The 14,709-nt window shown below is 43.8% G+C and overlaps 1 protein-coding gene across 1 annotated transcript in view; it reads right to left on the bottom strand.

Annotated features, from left to right (window-relative positions):
• The window catches only part of MYH15 (myosin heavy chain 15), a 66,458-nt gene that overhangs the window by 7,999 nt on the left and 43,750 nt on the right, over positions 1-14,709 (bottom strand). Inside the window, 10 exon segments of the mRNA XM_039525165.1 lie at positions 10-213; positions 1,170-1,362; positions 3,152-3,267; positions 6,142-6,266; positions 7,737-8,086; positions 9,452-9,648; positions 10,314-10,432; positions 11,647-11,773; positions 12,923-13,312; positions 14,605-14,695. Of these exon segments, the coding sequence (XP_039381099.1) occupies positions 10-213; positions 1,170-1,362; positions 3,152-3,267; positions 6,142-6,266; positions 7,737-8,086; positions 9,452-9,648; positions 10,314-10,432; positions 11,647-11,773; positions 12,923-13,312; positions 14,605-14,695 (1,912 nt within the window).

Raw genomic sequence — 14,709 nt, 5'->3', positions numbered from 1 at the left:
AAATCCAACCTGGGTGTGGAGAAGGTTCACACGTTCGGTGGCTTCCAGTAGCTCTTGCTCTGCCAGCTTACGCCCACGTTCAGTCTGGTCTAGCAGGGCCCTCAGCTCATCAAGCTCTGACTGGAGAAGATTGTTCCGCCTGTCAGTGACCGCCAGCTGCTCCTTCAGGTCTTCATTCAGGTGTTCTGAATCATCCAGCTGCACTTGCAGGTCCTGGAGCAGAAACAGCAGCATTCTCACACACCAGAATGATGGGACTTGAACTTAGGGGTGACCAGATGTCCCGATTTTATAGGGCCAGTCCCAATATTCAGGGCTTGTTCTTATATAGGCTCCTGTTATGCTCCACCCCATCCTGATTTTTCATGCTTGCTGTCTGGTCACCCTACTTTGAGCTCAAGTCTTTGCTGTTAACTGCCAAAGCCTCTGAAAATCTGACTTAATGTGGAGTGGGGACTCATCCAGACAGTCTTGAAGCTGTTTTAGCTCCTGCTTAGAAAAGTACTGAAAAAGACTTCCTCCCTGCCCCCACCCTCCATGTTGTGAGAAATAGTAGTTTTTCATGGCCTGCTAGGCATGAACTGAACTTTCCAAGTCAGTGGTGGTTTCACGTGAGGGGTATTGTGGATTCATCCTTTGGGGAGTGCAGGTGAGGGATTAAGGAGTCTCCAGGAAACCTGACTTTAAAATGGTGTCAGGGCTTAATAGGAAACCAGTTGTCAGAGGCTCTGGAGAATTAAGTTAAATGAAGCTACACAGATCATCTGGCCATTCTGACTCCCTGTCAAATGGCTACTCCTTTAAAGGACCCATCACGTGGGGAGAGGAAGTTCCTTGCACTGCTGCTTTTCCCCCTCACAGAGGGCAGTCCATCCATTGAGGCCCTGAGACCCTCGGGCAGAATCTGATTTAATTTTTATCAAGCTCTTTGAAGAAGTTATAGGCTAAGAAGTACTTTGCAGCAGACACACCCCGAGGACTGGCATGCTCTGCATGGCACTCTAACTGCACCCAATCTTTTGGAACAGAGAGTCTCAATTTGTACTAATAATTATTGCTGTAAAAGTACTTGCTCTGTGTGTGTTTTTTCTGTTTGAATTGCTACATATTAATAGAACCCAGCCCTTGCTTGTAGTTGGGTAGTTCGGACTGGCAGCTCTTTGGGGTACCTTTATTTGTGCCTGCAGCATACGTGCAGACTTTGTTGCCTCTGAGGCATGCCTGTTAGCATGGCTGAGCTGGATTTCCATCTCATTGAGGTCCCCTTCCATCTTCTTCTTCAGCCGGATGGCCTCATTTCTGCTCTTGGCTTCAGAATCAAGGGTGGACTGCAGCGTGTCTATGGTACGCTGCTGGTTTCTCCTAATTTTGGAGTAATATTCAAAAGACATTATGGGTAAGGAATTCTTTCCCCTCCCACCACAGAAGTTTTAATTACCTCCAGTAATATTTTATTTCCCGAAAGAGTTGCATTTTCAGGAATGGAATCGTATTTCTATATGGATGAGTGTATACAGCGGTAGTACATAATGACCCATTGTGACCACTAGATCTGTCTGCTCCCCTCAATAAGCTCCTGATTATAGTCAGAGTTTAAGGCCAGAAGGGACCACCTGATCCTCCAGTCTGTCTTCCTCTATATCACAGGCCACCTATGCCACCCAGCACCCGCACACTAAACCCAACATCTGAAATTAGACCAAAGTATTACAGCCCACAGGAGGCTAGACTATTATGTGCCACATAGCAAGCCACATTATTCCCCTCTTCTTCCTCCCTAAATGTCCAAATAGCACCTTTGAGGCTATTATACTGGGGAGGGTCACAAATTCTTTCTTCTGGGTTTGAACCTAACAAACAATACTTAATTCTTGGCACTAGTTCAGTGCTTTACATCTGTGCCATTTTATACAGGCATTAACCATCAATCAATACTCAACACCTCTGATAGGTAGGCAAGTATTCCTATTTTATACATGGAGAAACAGATACAGAGAGGTATGTAGTTTGTCCTCTGCAATACAGTGAGACATTAGAACTCAGGAATTCCATATTCTGATCCACATGGTTTTAGATTTTTGCAGGTTCTTCATTATCCCCTCTCTTGACCAGAAAATGATTCAAAGCAGAGACTATACCTCATCTGATGGGAATTGTAAATATCGGATATTTTTGTTTGCTGAACTTTTTAAAGGTCTTCTGGCAGTGACTATATTGAGCCATAATTGGTCTGTTTCCTCTCCCTTCTTATACAAAATAAGTGCTGAGATTCATATCACTCACAACAACCCCAGAGTTCTCAGGCACAGCCCAGCGTGCCTGGGAACTGTTCCAAGTCTGACATATCAAAACACCAAACCATTATTCAGACATATCAGGGACAGAAAGCACCTATTAGAGATCTCAGAGACATTGCAGGACTGTTCCCTATAGCACATTTTCTAGAATTTTGCCCAATCTAGTTCTAAAGGAGAGTAATTCCTCAGCCTAATAAGGGCTCACTAAAAGGGAAAAAAATAACCCGAAGAACAAGAAGAAAAAAAAACTCTCTTTCATCTCCTTGCTTCCTATTACATCCTCTGTCCCCCTTGATAAGTTCTCCCCCATTCTGTCTCCACTTAGCCACCACTACACACACAAGTGATGGATTTTTGCCTGTGGGCAGGTGTCCTGGAGCTTTACCTTGTGCTAAGTTGCTAGTGAAGATAAGCCGTTAGCCTATCCCTAGACATGCCCTTATATCTAGCTGGAGAATGTGTCTTCTTTGTTTGGTTAATCTACCTGGTTTTCATATGCTCCCTTACTGCATTATGAGTCATGCTACTGCAGCCAGGATTAATCTCAGTATGGAACACCCCTGCCTTTTAGGTAGGCAGAAGAAATTGTAAGTATTTTTAGGGATGGCCAAACTAGTTGGAAAAAGTGGACTGCATCCAATTCTTACTCACACATGACCCATTTAACAGAACAATTGTTCAACTGTTGGTTTTGTTTTTAGCATTGCACATCTCTGTGCTTCCTTCTAAAGTTTTGCAAGAAACTTTATTCCAGCCAGATTTCCAGAATGATCAGAAAAGCTTGCAGAAGCCTTGAAGAACCATGAGAACTTCTGAGTTTCACCCATTACAACAATTTTCTCACTGTATAGTACCTAATGTTTTCCATTTCCTCCTCCTTTTCTGCCAGTTTTCTTTCAAACTCTGCTTTAATCTGAGAAATTTCAAGTTGAAAACGAAGGCTTTTGCTTTCTTCATGCTCCAGGGCTCCCTGAAATAAAATGCACACAACTGAACAAGCCTCTTAGGCCAGAGGTCCTTAGACTTTTTCAAAGTATGAATCGCAACATTGAGATTGACCTTGGACACCTCCTTCTCATCCCTGACTGTCTTCTCACCCATCACCATCTACCTGTGGCAACTACAGTTGCTTCTGGAGAAAAGTAACCTGGCTTTCCTAATGTGTTTACCTGTCTTTTAATGCAATTTGACAGCTGGGAACATGAGTAGTCACCTCTTCAGACTACATGTGGTCAAACAGAACACAGTTTGACAACTGATGTCTTAGGCCTTGTCTACACAGTTTTTGTACCAATACAAAAACGGTATGTAGAAAAGCTTTACACAGTAACGGTAAAAGGACTCCATCCTGCTCCCACTGAAGTGAGTGGCAAAACTCCCAAAGACTTCAGTGGGAGCAGAACTCAGCCACAGGATTGTTTGCAAAACCTCTCTAAATCTGTTTTTTTCCCCCCATCAGCCTTCCAGCAATAGGTACATGTGTTTGCCGAAATTAACTATCTGCATTCACATGATCATCAATTAAAGACATCTATCCTGTACTTCTTGCCAAATCTTGTTCTAGAAGCATGCATGGCTCCTATTGATGGCAGTGGGATTTGTGTATGTGAATCTATAACCCAGGGGTAGGCAACCTATGGCACGCGTGCCAACTTCAGCACGCGAGCTGATTTTCAGTGGCATTCACACTACCCGGATCCTGGCCACTGGTCCGGGGGGGGGCTCTGCATTTTAATTTAATTTTAAATGAAGCTTCTTAAACATTTTAAAAACGTTATTTACTTTACATACAATAGTTTAGTTCTAATATTATAGACTTATAGAAAGAGACCTTCTAAAAACGTTAAAATGTATTACTGGCACGCGAAACCTTAAATTAGAGTGAATAAATGAAAATTCGGCACACCACTTCTGAAAGGTTGTCAACCCCTGCTATAACCTGACATCCAAAGGAAGGGAAGGATGAAAAGTATCAGGTTTTCATGACAAAATGTGTAGCTATAAAGATCTTTGCCTTTTCCATTAAAATAAAGAAAAACCTGTAAGAAAACTATATGGTAACCTCTTATTAAATCCCAGGACCTTTATTTTTGTTCTCCCCTATAAATTGCGATCAAGAGATTTTACGTAATAGCTTATGATTAAATACTAAGGCCCCAGACTTGCAGGTCTCACTGAAGCAAAACTCCCATTGAAGTCAGTGGGAGTTCAGACTCATTTATGACTGAGCCAAAACTTCCTCTGATTTAAGCAGGCAGATTAGCTGGGGTAAGGACTGGTTACTTGTGAAGAGATCAGAGTCACTCACTGATCTACATTTGTCTCAGGAGATGATATCAATAGAATAATGACATACAAAAGACATGGATAAGCAAATTATCCCTTACTTCTGGTCACCATGCACCATCTATATTCATTTTAACAAACACACCACACTAATAAGCCACCAATGACAACAGCACACAAAAGTACTGCACATCAAAACAGCCAGCAACCCAGATTCACAAGAAAAATCCTTATTCAAAAAAAATCACTCCACAAGTGACTTTTAAATAAGATACATCATCATTTTGGGGATGACACACAAACTTTACTTGCACTCATTAAGCTGATCTGCTCACAGACTTAGAATTCTGCTGAGCTTTTGTATGGGTGTGGGAAGTATTCCACATAATTCCTGAAAGTCAGGTGTGTCATTATATCCCCAAGAACTGATGTAGTCTCTCTAATGAGATAAATATGTATGCAGTACATATAATCACTCTCAGCACCCCAGAGCTATGGAAAAAGATGCTATTTCCTCCGCTCTGATTTTAACACCTGTCTACATGGCCATGAAATCCCTGCCAAGTATAAAACATCCTGTAACAGACCAAAAAAAAGTTACACATCTTCAGTGTATTAACATTTTACAGGTATTTGATTCATTTCATTTTTGCAAGCATTGTTTAGAGGAGGGAAATAAGATACTGACACAAAAAGTTCAGCACTTGACTTTAATGAAAAAATCCCCTGCCACAGGCTATATTAGCCATGATACACTGAGCAACCTAGCCCTGCAGTTCACCAAAACCTCAAGAAATCTACAATCTTTTAAATGAATAATCAAGAGTAGATTTCCACCTGCAATGTAATGAATTTTGTAGTGCTGGTTCACTCTCAAAAATTGAGGTGGGTCCTCCCTGGATGTATGCATGCCTGTCACTGCAGAAATTACTGCAATGATGTTCAGTGATTTTTACCAAACTCCTTTGGGATTTAAAGATTTTCTAAATGGCCTCTTTTCATTTGGGTTTATGGGACTGCTACTCTTGCTTAGCAGACTGTCATTGTAGAAAGAAAGAAGGGCACTAATCTCAGTGCAATCCATAGTGAGACATTATTTAGAATAAAACGTCATAAAGTTTAGCTTTTAATTCTCAAAGAGGAAGATAAGAGTTAAGAATTTGCTGAGGAATACAAGATATTTGGCGTACTCAGTAAGATTTTAAATTGGATGAACAAATCCACTACCCTCGGCAGCTTGCATTTTCAAAAGTGACTGGGAATTTGGAGGCTCCTAGTTGAGCTGTTTTGAAGAGGCCTGATTTTCAGAGGAAGGGTTTCTTGCAGTTTCTGAAAATCAGGCCTCTTTACAGGTGTCTCAGTTTGGGCACCCAAAAATTGAAGCTGGCAAAATCATGTCACTTTTGAAAATTTAGGCCAGCAATGTTGGTGTGTAAATACAAAGGAGCAGAGAATGATATCACCTAATAATAGGCAATAAATGTTTGCTCTTTGCTGTGTGACTGAGAAAGCGATGCAGCAACAGACAAACCTCCTTCCCACCCTCCGTTCCTCTTACCTCAGCTTCTTCCAGGGCTAACTGAACTTCTGATTTTTCTTGTTCAACCTGTTTCTTGATTTTTTCTATCTCATGAAGGCTCTTGTTTCCTTCACTAATCTGATCAGTCAGATCAGAAATCTCCTCTGAAATGACAAGAAGAAGAATTTAGCATTGAAGTCCCAGAAACATAGTACTGTACATACAAGTATAATGTTATGATTTTACCAGGGCCAGAGAGGGATTACAAAAATCACCTTCCAAATAACTTGCTAAAGGTTTGTCTATACACACAGAAGTTGCACTGATTTCACTTAAATCTGTTTAATTAAACCAGTGCATCTTTTGTGTGGGGATTCTCCATAACCAGTTTTAAACTGGTTATTGCAGTTTAGCAAACCTAATTTCTGGAAGAGCTCTGTCCATGAAACTTCAGATGTCCCATGCAGCAGTCCATCTACATTCCTCACTCCTACTCCAAGTAGCACCTCTAAACCAGGGGGTCTCAAACTGGGGGTCGGGACCCCTTGGGGGTCGCGAGGTTATTACATGGGGGTTGCGAGCTGTCAACCTCCAACCCTACTTTGCCTCCAGCATTTATAATGGTGTTAAATATGTAAAAAAAAGTGTTTTATTTATAAGGGGGGGGGGTCGCACTCAGAGACTTGCTATGTGAAAGGGGTCACCAGTAAAAAAAAGTTTGAGAGCCACTGCTCTAAACAATGACAGGGTATGTTAACTCTCCATGCCCATTCAAGACTTATGCTCACTCAAGTGACTGGCAAAAAGGCAGATAGTGATGATTGGGATTATTGTGTAATGTGAACTCCTCTGGGCCTATATGAAGCACTGGTTGGATTTCCTGTGGGTAACAAACACCCAAGAGTTCCTTTATGATTCCATGGTCTTTTGAAATAGGACCTAATATTTTAAATTTTAACTCTGTTCAATAAGTGTCCGATGGATGGAACAGCTCAAAACAAAATTCTAGACGACAAGCCAATAAAGTTGAAGAACTTAGTGCAGTTCCGTTAAAATTTTTCTAATTACATGGGACTGGACATTTCAAAATACTTGCTAAGGGATCGTGGCCAAAAATCTATTACAAAATGGCTGTTCAGTGGCCTCAGTGAAGCTATTTGTCTCTCAAACACTAGTAGAAAAGTGCTCCATGTTACAAAAAGCACCATAAAAAACTGGTACCAGTTAGGTCCTTTGTCGGCAGGCTCAGCAGTTGGCCAGCTATGGAAAGGGTTTGATTTCTTCTTTATCCCATGAAGACAGAGCCTGCTGCAGGGTACTATTGGGGTACTTTGGCAGGGGAGTGTAGAAAAGCATGCACTAATTGCCTATATGTTGCTCCTGTTCCTGTGGATAAATGCTGTTAATTCAGCATCTTTCATCAGCACCAAATTTGTTTAAAAACTGGATTTAAAGAAGGAAAATAGAACAGATTTTAGTGATAGAAGGAACAACCACCTCTCACTGCTCCAGTGCAGCAGTGAGACTAATGTTATCCAACTTCTACAGGTCCGTGAAGTTGCCAGTTGGGCACCACATCTCAAGAAGACCAGGTTCTCTCTTAACTACTGCTGAGCTTGTTATGCATGGCCTACCTTGGAGATTCTTGTTTTCCCTTTTCACTGTCTCCAGATTGTCCAGAGTCTCTTCATAGGCATTCTTCAGTTTAAACAGCTCTGTGCTCAGGTTGCGGGCTTCCTTCTGGGAAGCTTCAAGCTCTGCTTGCGCCTCCTCATACTTCTGTTTCCAGTCACTGATGAGCTTGTCAAAATTGCGCTGCTTCTTGTCCAGGGCTGCCGCTGCCGAATTGGCCCTTTCTAAGTCAATCACGATGTCCTCCAGCTCGTTCTGCAGCCTGTGCTTTGTCTTCTCCAGGGAAGAGCACTTGGCATTGGCTGCCTCAATTGCTTCCTCAGCTTCCTGTAGGCGAGCCGCTAGCTTTTTTCTAATGCAGGGAAAAATGGGGCAGAGCAGTAAGACAACCATGAACAGGCCTCAGCTGGAGCATTGTGTCCAGGTCTGGGTGCCACGTTTCAGGGAAGATGTGGACAAATTAGAGAAAGTCCAGAAGAGAGCAACAAACATGATTAAAGATCTAGAAAACATGACCTATGAGGGAAAATTGAAAAAATTGGGTCTGTTTAGTCTGGAGAAAGAGAAGATTGAAGGGGGGGCATGATAACAGTTTTCAAGTACATAAAAGGTTGTTACAGGAGAAGGCAGAAAATTTGTTCTTCTTAACCGCTAAGGATAGGACAAGAAGCAATGGGCTTAAATTGACGCAAGGGAGGTTTATGTTGGACATTAAGAAGAACTTCCCAATTGTCAGGGTGGTTAAGCACTGGAATAAATTGCCCAGGGAGGTTGTGGAATCTCCATCATTGGGGATTTTAAAGAGCAGGTTAGATAAACACCTGTCAGGGATGGTCTATATCAGAGGTGGGCAAACTCTGGCCCGCAGGCCACATCCGGCCTGCGGGACCATTCTGCCTGGCTCCTGGCCTGGGAGGTTAGCCCCCGGCCCCTCCCCCGCTGTTCCCCCTCCGCCACAGCCTCAGCTCACTGCGCCGCTGGCACAATGCTCTGGGCAGTAGGGCTGCGAACTCCTGGAGTAATGCAACTGCTGAGCCCGGCCTGACCCAGTGCTCTGTGCTGCGTGGTGCATGGCTGCCTGTCCTGGTGCAGCCGCACCACCAGCCACCAGTGCTCCAGGCAGCATGGTAAGGGGGCAGGTAATGGTGGAGGGGGGTTGGGTAGAGGGCATGGAGGTATTCAGGGGCTGGGGGTGGTCAGAGGGCAGGGAACAGGAGCGTTGAATGGGGGAGGGGGTTCCGGAGGCCGTCAGGGAGAAGGGATGGTCGGATGGGGCAGGGGTCCTGGCGGGGGGCAGTCAGGAAGGCGAGGGGGGGTTGGATGGGGCAGCAGGGGGCAGTCATGGGCAATGCAGCCCTCAGGCCAAAAAGTTTGTCCACCCCTGGTCTAGATAATACTTAGTCCTGCCATGAGTGCAGGGGACTGGACTAGATGACCTCTCAAGGCGCCTTCCAGTACTATGATTCTATGAATAGCTCTCAAGCAAGTTATCAAGTAAGTGTTGATCCAGACTAATGGCACTAATGATTGTTCTCTTTCTTAACCCTTTGGAGATGGCAAACACAACACAGACAGAGCATACATTCAGATGACAGTGTGGAAACTACTAGCACTGTAATTCTCTTACTCTGCATATTTCAGGGTGGTTAAAATGCTATGGAGTGTAGTTCTCCCAGTGGAGTACAGGAAGAAGGCAATGCTAATAGAAACCACTTACTTGGCTTCTTCTAACTCCTCAGTTCTTTGAATGGCATCAGTTTCATATTTAGTCCTCCACTGTGCCACTTCTGCATTTCCCTTGGACAGAGCCCGCTGCAGCTCTCCCTTGGCTTCTTGCTCCTCTTCAAACTGCTCCCGTAGAAGATCGCAGTCATGCCTGGCAGCTTGCAGTGCATGAGCAAGGGCATTCTTGGACTGCAGGATTAAAGGTTACGTCATTATAGTCAAGGATGGCAAACCAGTCTGGGACACAAGAAGTCCCAACCAACAGGTCCCCAACAATCCAAACTGAGCCTTTCTAGGTTACAAAAACTTCAGTTCCTTTTCCATATTGTCTCCGAGTGTCTGGCCACAGCTGAGGGGAGGGGAAGAGTACAAGAAGGGACATTCTCATGGTATTGCTGGTCCAAATGGAAGTAAGAAACAACCTAAATGCCACGAGAAAGCCTGTTCCCTGCAACATGTCCAGCCCAGCATTGAGATCAAAGATGTTCTAATTAATTCGCATAAGCAGCCAAATGAAAATTCTAGTATTTATGGAACACTTTTTACTGCTTGGAGCCCCTGTTAGAATGATTCTTTCTAGAAAGAGAGAGAGCGTATAACTGATTTTTCTTCCTCGCCTCTCTGACTTGTCCTGTTCAGATGCAGAAAGTCCTATTAGTACTGGCATCAGAATGTTCAGGCCCAAATGTCTGATTTTAGTTTTCCTCCATGTTAAAAGTAAACAAATCCATTCCCATTCATCTCAATCAGCAAGCATTCCAGCCATCTCACCTTTTTTTATTACAGCTAAGTAAAATGTATCATTGTCCAAAGCCTACACATAAGCAAATGGGGCGAAAGAGCCAAAGCATTACCTTGGTTTCCTCTTCCAGCAGTCTTCTAAGTTCTTCAATCTGCTGAGTGAATGACGTCTTCCCTCTGGAAAGCTGACTTATCAGTGACTCTTTTTCTTCTAGCTGTCTTGCAAATTCACCTGCCAAGGGATTTTAACCAAGCAAGATTGGAACATGTGCTGCTTGCTATCCCACTGGGCCAAATTCAAGGTTTAGTTACACCTGCCCAACCCAACCCTCCTAGTGAATATGGCTGATCTCTTGTTAAGGAAAGCATCTGAGTCTGCCTTCTCAGATATATGCAATGGTCAAACCCAACAGAAGGTTTCTTTTAGTTTATTTACACATGGCATGTACAGTGGTGCATTCATTTTAGTTGGACTCTTGCATCATTCATTGAAGTAGACATATACTAGCATCCATGTGTAATTACTGTTTTTTTCCTTCATACTTTTTATTACTGTACACTGCACTTCTATAGACCTTTTCCCCAAAGTGCAAAGCACTTAAGAAACATCAACCTCCCGACTCCCATGAGGCAGGTCAGGAGAATACATGGGAACACTTTAGCCACCACGTGAATACAGCCAGTGCAGAGGTTGTATGCAGCAGCCATTTAACAGTCCACAGCAATGCTGCACACTAGTTTAGGATAGGAAATGAAAAACATAATGCCCAAGTGAAAATACATGGGAATTTTGGTTAACAAAACAGTGATCAGAGTTGGAATTTGGTCAAGATTCAGAGATTAACACTCCTACTCTTTCAAAAAGTGGCATAGGATCTTGAATGATCACTAAGACGACACTGGTTTCACGTCTCATTGAAAGAATGCCTGTCCAGAAGCACAATGCCCTAACACCGTGCTGGGGCCTAGCACACAAACAAGAATGCCGCCTACTGTATTAACACCACTACCGCCTGCAGCACCTAGGTTAGGTGTTTCTTGTTCAGGGTCTTCACAGCTGAACCTTGCTCAGCATCGCCCTGTTTAGCTGAGGTGATATGATGGCAGCACAGCTCAAGGGTAGCCTGAGGGAAAGCTTATTCTTTTAGAAAAAGCCAGGTGTATTTGAGTGAGCTTTTACTTGCACGCATGGGTGTCACTAATAAATGATACCTGTAAAAGGCAGGGGGATGCTCTTTGATTAAAAAAAGATCTATCTGGACATGTTTATAACCTGGATGAAGGGAAGTGAGGCAAGGCTCACCTGCGGTACCACACAGGTAGTATCTAACTAGGTGTTTACTCTCCACCCAGCCACCTGCATGCAACAGAATTCCAATTCCCTGCAGGGTCTAGCACATTCCTGCAATGAACTCAAAGAAGCTCACTGATGCTGCATATACCTACCATTCTCAGTTTGCAGCTTTCCTTTTTGGGTGGTGAGGTCATTCATTAAGCGAGTCATTTCATCCAGTTTAGTCTTTGTCTCATTGAGGTTGTCTTCATATGTGCGACAAAGTTTTTCTGCATTCGACTAATGGAATTGAGAGAAAAGACACACAAAGCTGCAAACTTCCCAGCCCAGGTACATTACCATCTGGTTTACCCTATAATACAAGGATTCAAAATAAAAACACTAATGATATTTTCACCCCAGACAAGTAGAATTTTGGAAGGCAGAAGTTAAAATCTTCTGTTCAATGAGCTTTGGAGTGAGAAGACTTGCATTGTATTTTGTTATTATTATACGCATAAGCAAGGAGTTTACTTAATAAGATTGTTATGGTGTTTGCCATTTTATACATTCTGCCTCCTGTTTTCTTGCCTGAGTAAAACTTGACTAATGACTTTAGGATTTGGCTCAGGTTTTAAGGTGACCCAGAAGAAATGATCCCCCAGAGATTTTTTTTTTAAATCAACAAAGAATCCTGTGGCACCTTATAGACTAACAGACGTGCCACAGGATTCTTTGTTGCTTTTACAGATCCAGACTAACACGGCTACCCCTCTGATACTTTTTTAAAATGTAACTCTTAAAAATAAAATGAGTGCAAGGTGGTGATGCAAGAGGACAGAAAAATAGTTATTTTCTTTAATGATAGCCTTGGATTCTGAATGGAAACAATGTGGTAGAAAGCTCCTGCAATGATTTCAAAAGGTATCATATGCACAAGTGTAAGTTTCTTCAAACTTCTGAATTGCGGGATGGGATTAACCACCCAGAAGACTACACCCACAATTTATCTACCCAAAGTAACAGTACAGGCAGTGGCTGTGTAAACTACCCCCTCTCCACACCTCCCTGCTGATCTGACTCAAACCAGTGATCCAGAGGGACTTCTTTGTGAGGTGGAGGAATAGTTCAGTCTCCATCACCCCCCAGCCCTTGGGTGCTCTTCAGGGAATGCTAAGAGGGACATTATCACAGAAGTACTTTCTGAGATAAGGGCCTATGACTGGTAAAGACTGAGCTGCAGGACCAAACTCATTTCAAATAAGCCACCCAATATCCATCAGAAGGTCGTCACCAGCCTGGGATGGAGTGAAACAAATGACCTAGATGTGAAAGCCTCCAGACCCTTTCTGTTGCTCTCCTGAATCATCCAACCCTCCTCTGCTTCTCTGGAAACTTTACAACAAGCCCCTGTTTGTATGTTTGTGTACAAAGTCTCGGAAGCCCTACTTTTCCCTTGACCATCTGCTCCATGTTGGATGACAGGTCGTCCACCTCCAGCTTCAGCTCACTCTTCTCTTTCTCTAGTTTCTGCTTGACACGCTGCAGGTTGTCCACTTGCTCCCCCAGCTCCGCCATGCTGTCTGCGTGCTTCTTCCTCAGGGTGGCAGCTGTTGCCTCATAGTGCAGCGTGGCCTCCTCGAGGTCCCGCCGCAGCTTCAGGAACTCGGCCTCCCGCTTCTTGTTCATCTCCAGCTGCGCTGCAGTGGCTCCTCCAGCCTCCTCCAGCCGCTCACTCAACTCCTCCAGCTCTCGAGCCAGATCCGATCTCTGCTTTTCCACCTTGGCTCGGGCAGCTCTTTCTGCTTCCAGCTCCTCTTCTAGCTCCTCTATACGAGCCTATGAGGCAAAGACACACATGCACGTAACACCCTTTACCTCCATAGCAATTGCCAGAGAAGCTCAAAGCACTTCATAACAGCTTCATGTCATACATGCTGCAATTTAGAAATGGCGAAACCAAGCCACAGCGGTGAAGTACCTTCCCCAGTGACAAACAAGTCAGTGTTGGAGCTGGAACAGGACCTATGCATCATATAGCCTACTAAAACCACTCAGTGCTTTCTCTACAAGCTTGAGTCCAAAGTCTGCAGACCAGGAATATAAGCAAAGCAATTTATTTGGAAGTGGGACAGAGGAGTATCTCCTCCTCTCCCAATTACTGTTCAAGAAAACTGTAAGGGGCTCTTTCCCGTTATTGTAATAGCCATTGTGTAGCAAGTACTCTTCAACCTCTGCCTGGGATGTGAGAGACTGAGGTGTGCCTGGGTAATGAGCAGGCCTCAAGACCTCTTTCTTCAACTTCCTCTCTCACCTCTGAACTGGGACCATCAGAGCTGTTCAGTCACAAATTTTGCCCTGGGAAGGAGCCAATGCATAATTAGTGCAGCATCCTGCACAGGAAATTACCTTGACAGATACAGAACACAGGAGAGTAATGGAGCTTCCACGGATCAGCAGCATTTATTCTGGAATGGATTCTGGGTTTTATGTCTTAATGATCACTAGTGACAAACTCTAGTTATATCACATCACAGCAGTTTGTATCTTTCCTTTCCTTTAACACACAGGTCTGTGACAGCATGTAACTCAAGATCTGTGAGCCAGATTCACAATTTAATTCTTCAGTTTGCCCAAGTGGAATCCAGGCTTTGAGCCTTCTGGTACTCAATTTCCTTCTTTATGTTCTCCTGCACCCACTCTCATGTAGATTTCCTTCTCAGTCTCCCTCCTTATTGCCTTTCCTGAACCCCCATGGCATTAGTTAACCCAGGGTCCCTCTAGTTAAGCCTGGGCTTCTCTGTCCCCTGTGCTTGAAGGTGGCCTCCCAAAATTGGTTCTTCTTTGTCAAACTAGCCTCAGGCTCCCTAGGCTTGGGGATGGTCTCCTATGTGTAAGTTCTTCTCAGATGGCTCAGCCTCCTTTATTACGGTCCATGCTTCAGAGTAGTCTGCCACAGCATTTGTGCTTCAGGCCGACTAGCTCACCTTCTTCCTTCTCTGTGCCATGTATCCAGGGCAGAAACATATGAGAGCACACCACTTCCTCTCGCCTTCCCTCACTCTCCATGCTTCTCTATCCCCTGCCAGAGTTCATTCCTGACACAGAAGAAGTGAAGACAAAAAAATTACCTGCAGCTCCTTGATCTTCTTCTGGAGTTGCATCACTATGGTTTGTTCATCCTCAAGCTTGGAGTTCAGCTGACTTATTTCAAATTCTTTCCTGACAAAGAAAAT

Source organism: Mauremys reevesii, linkage group 1, assembly GCF_016161935.1.
Source record: "Mauremys reevesii isolate NIE-2019 linkage group 1, ASM1616193v1, whole genome shotgun sequence".
Classification (NCBI taxonomy): domain Eukaryota; kingdom Metazoa; phylum Chordata; order Testudines; family Geoemydidae; genus Mauremys; species Mauremys reevesii.
This window is presented reverse-complemented; position numbering and strand designations above follow the sequence as displayed.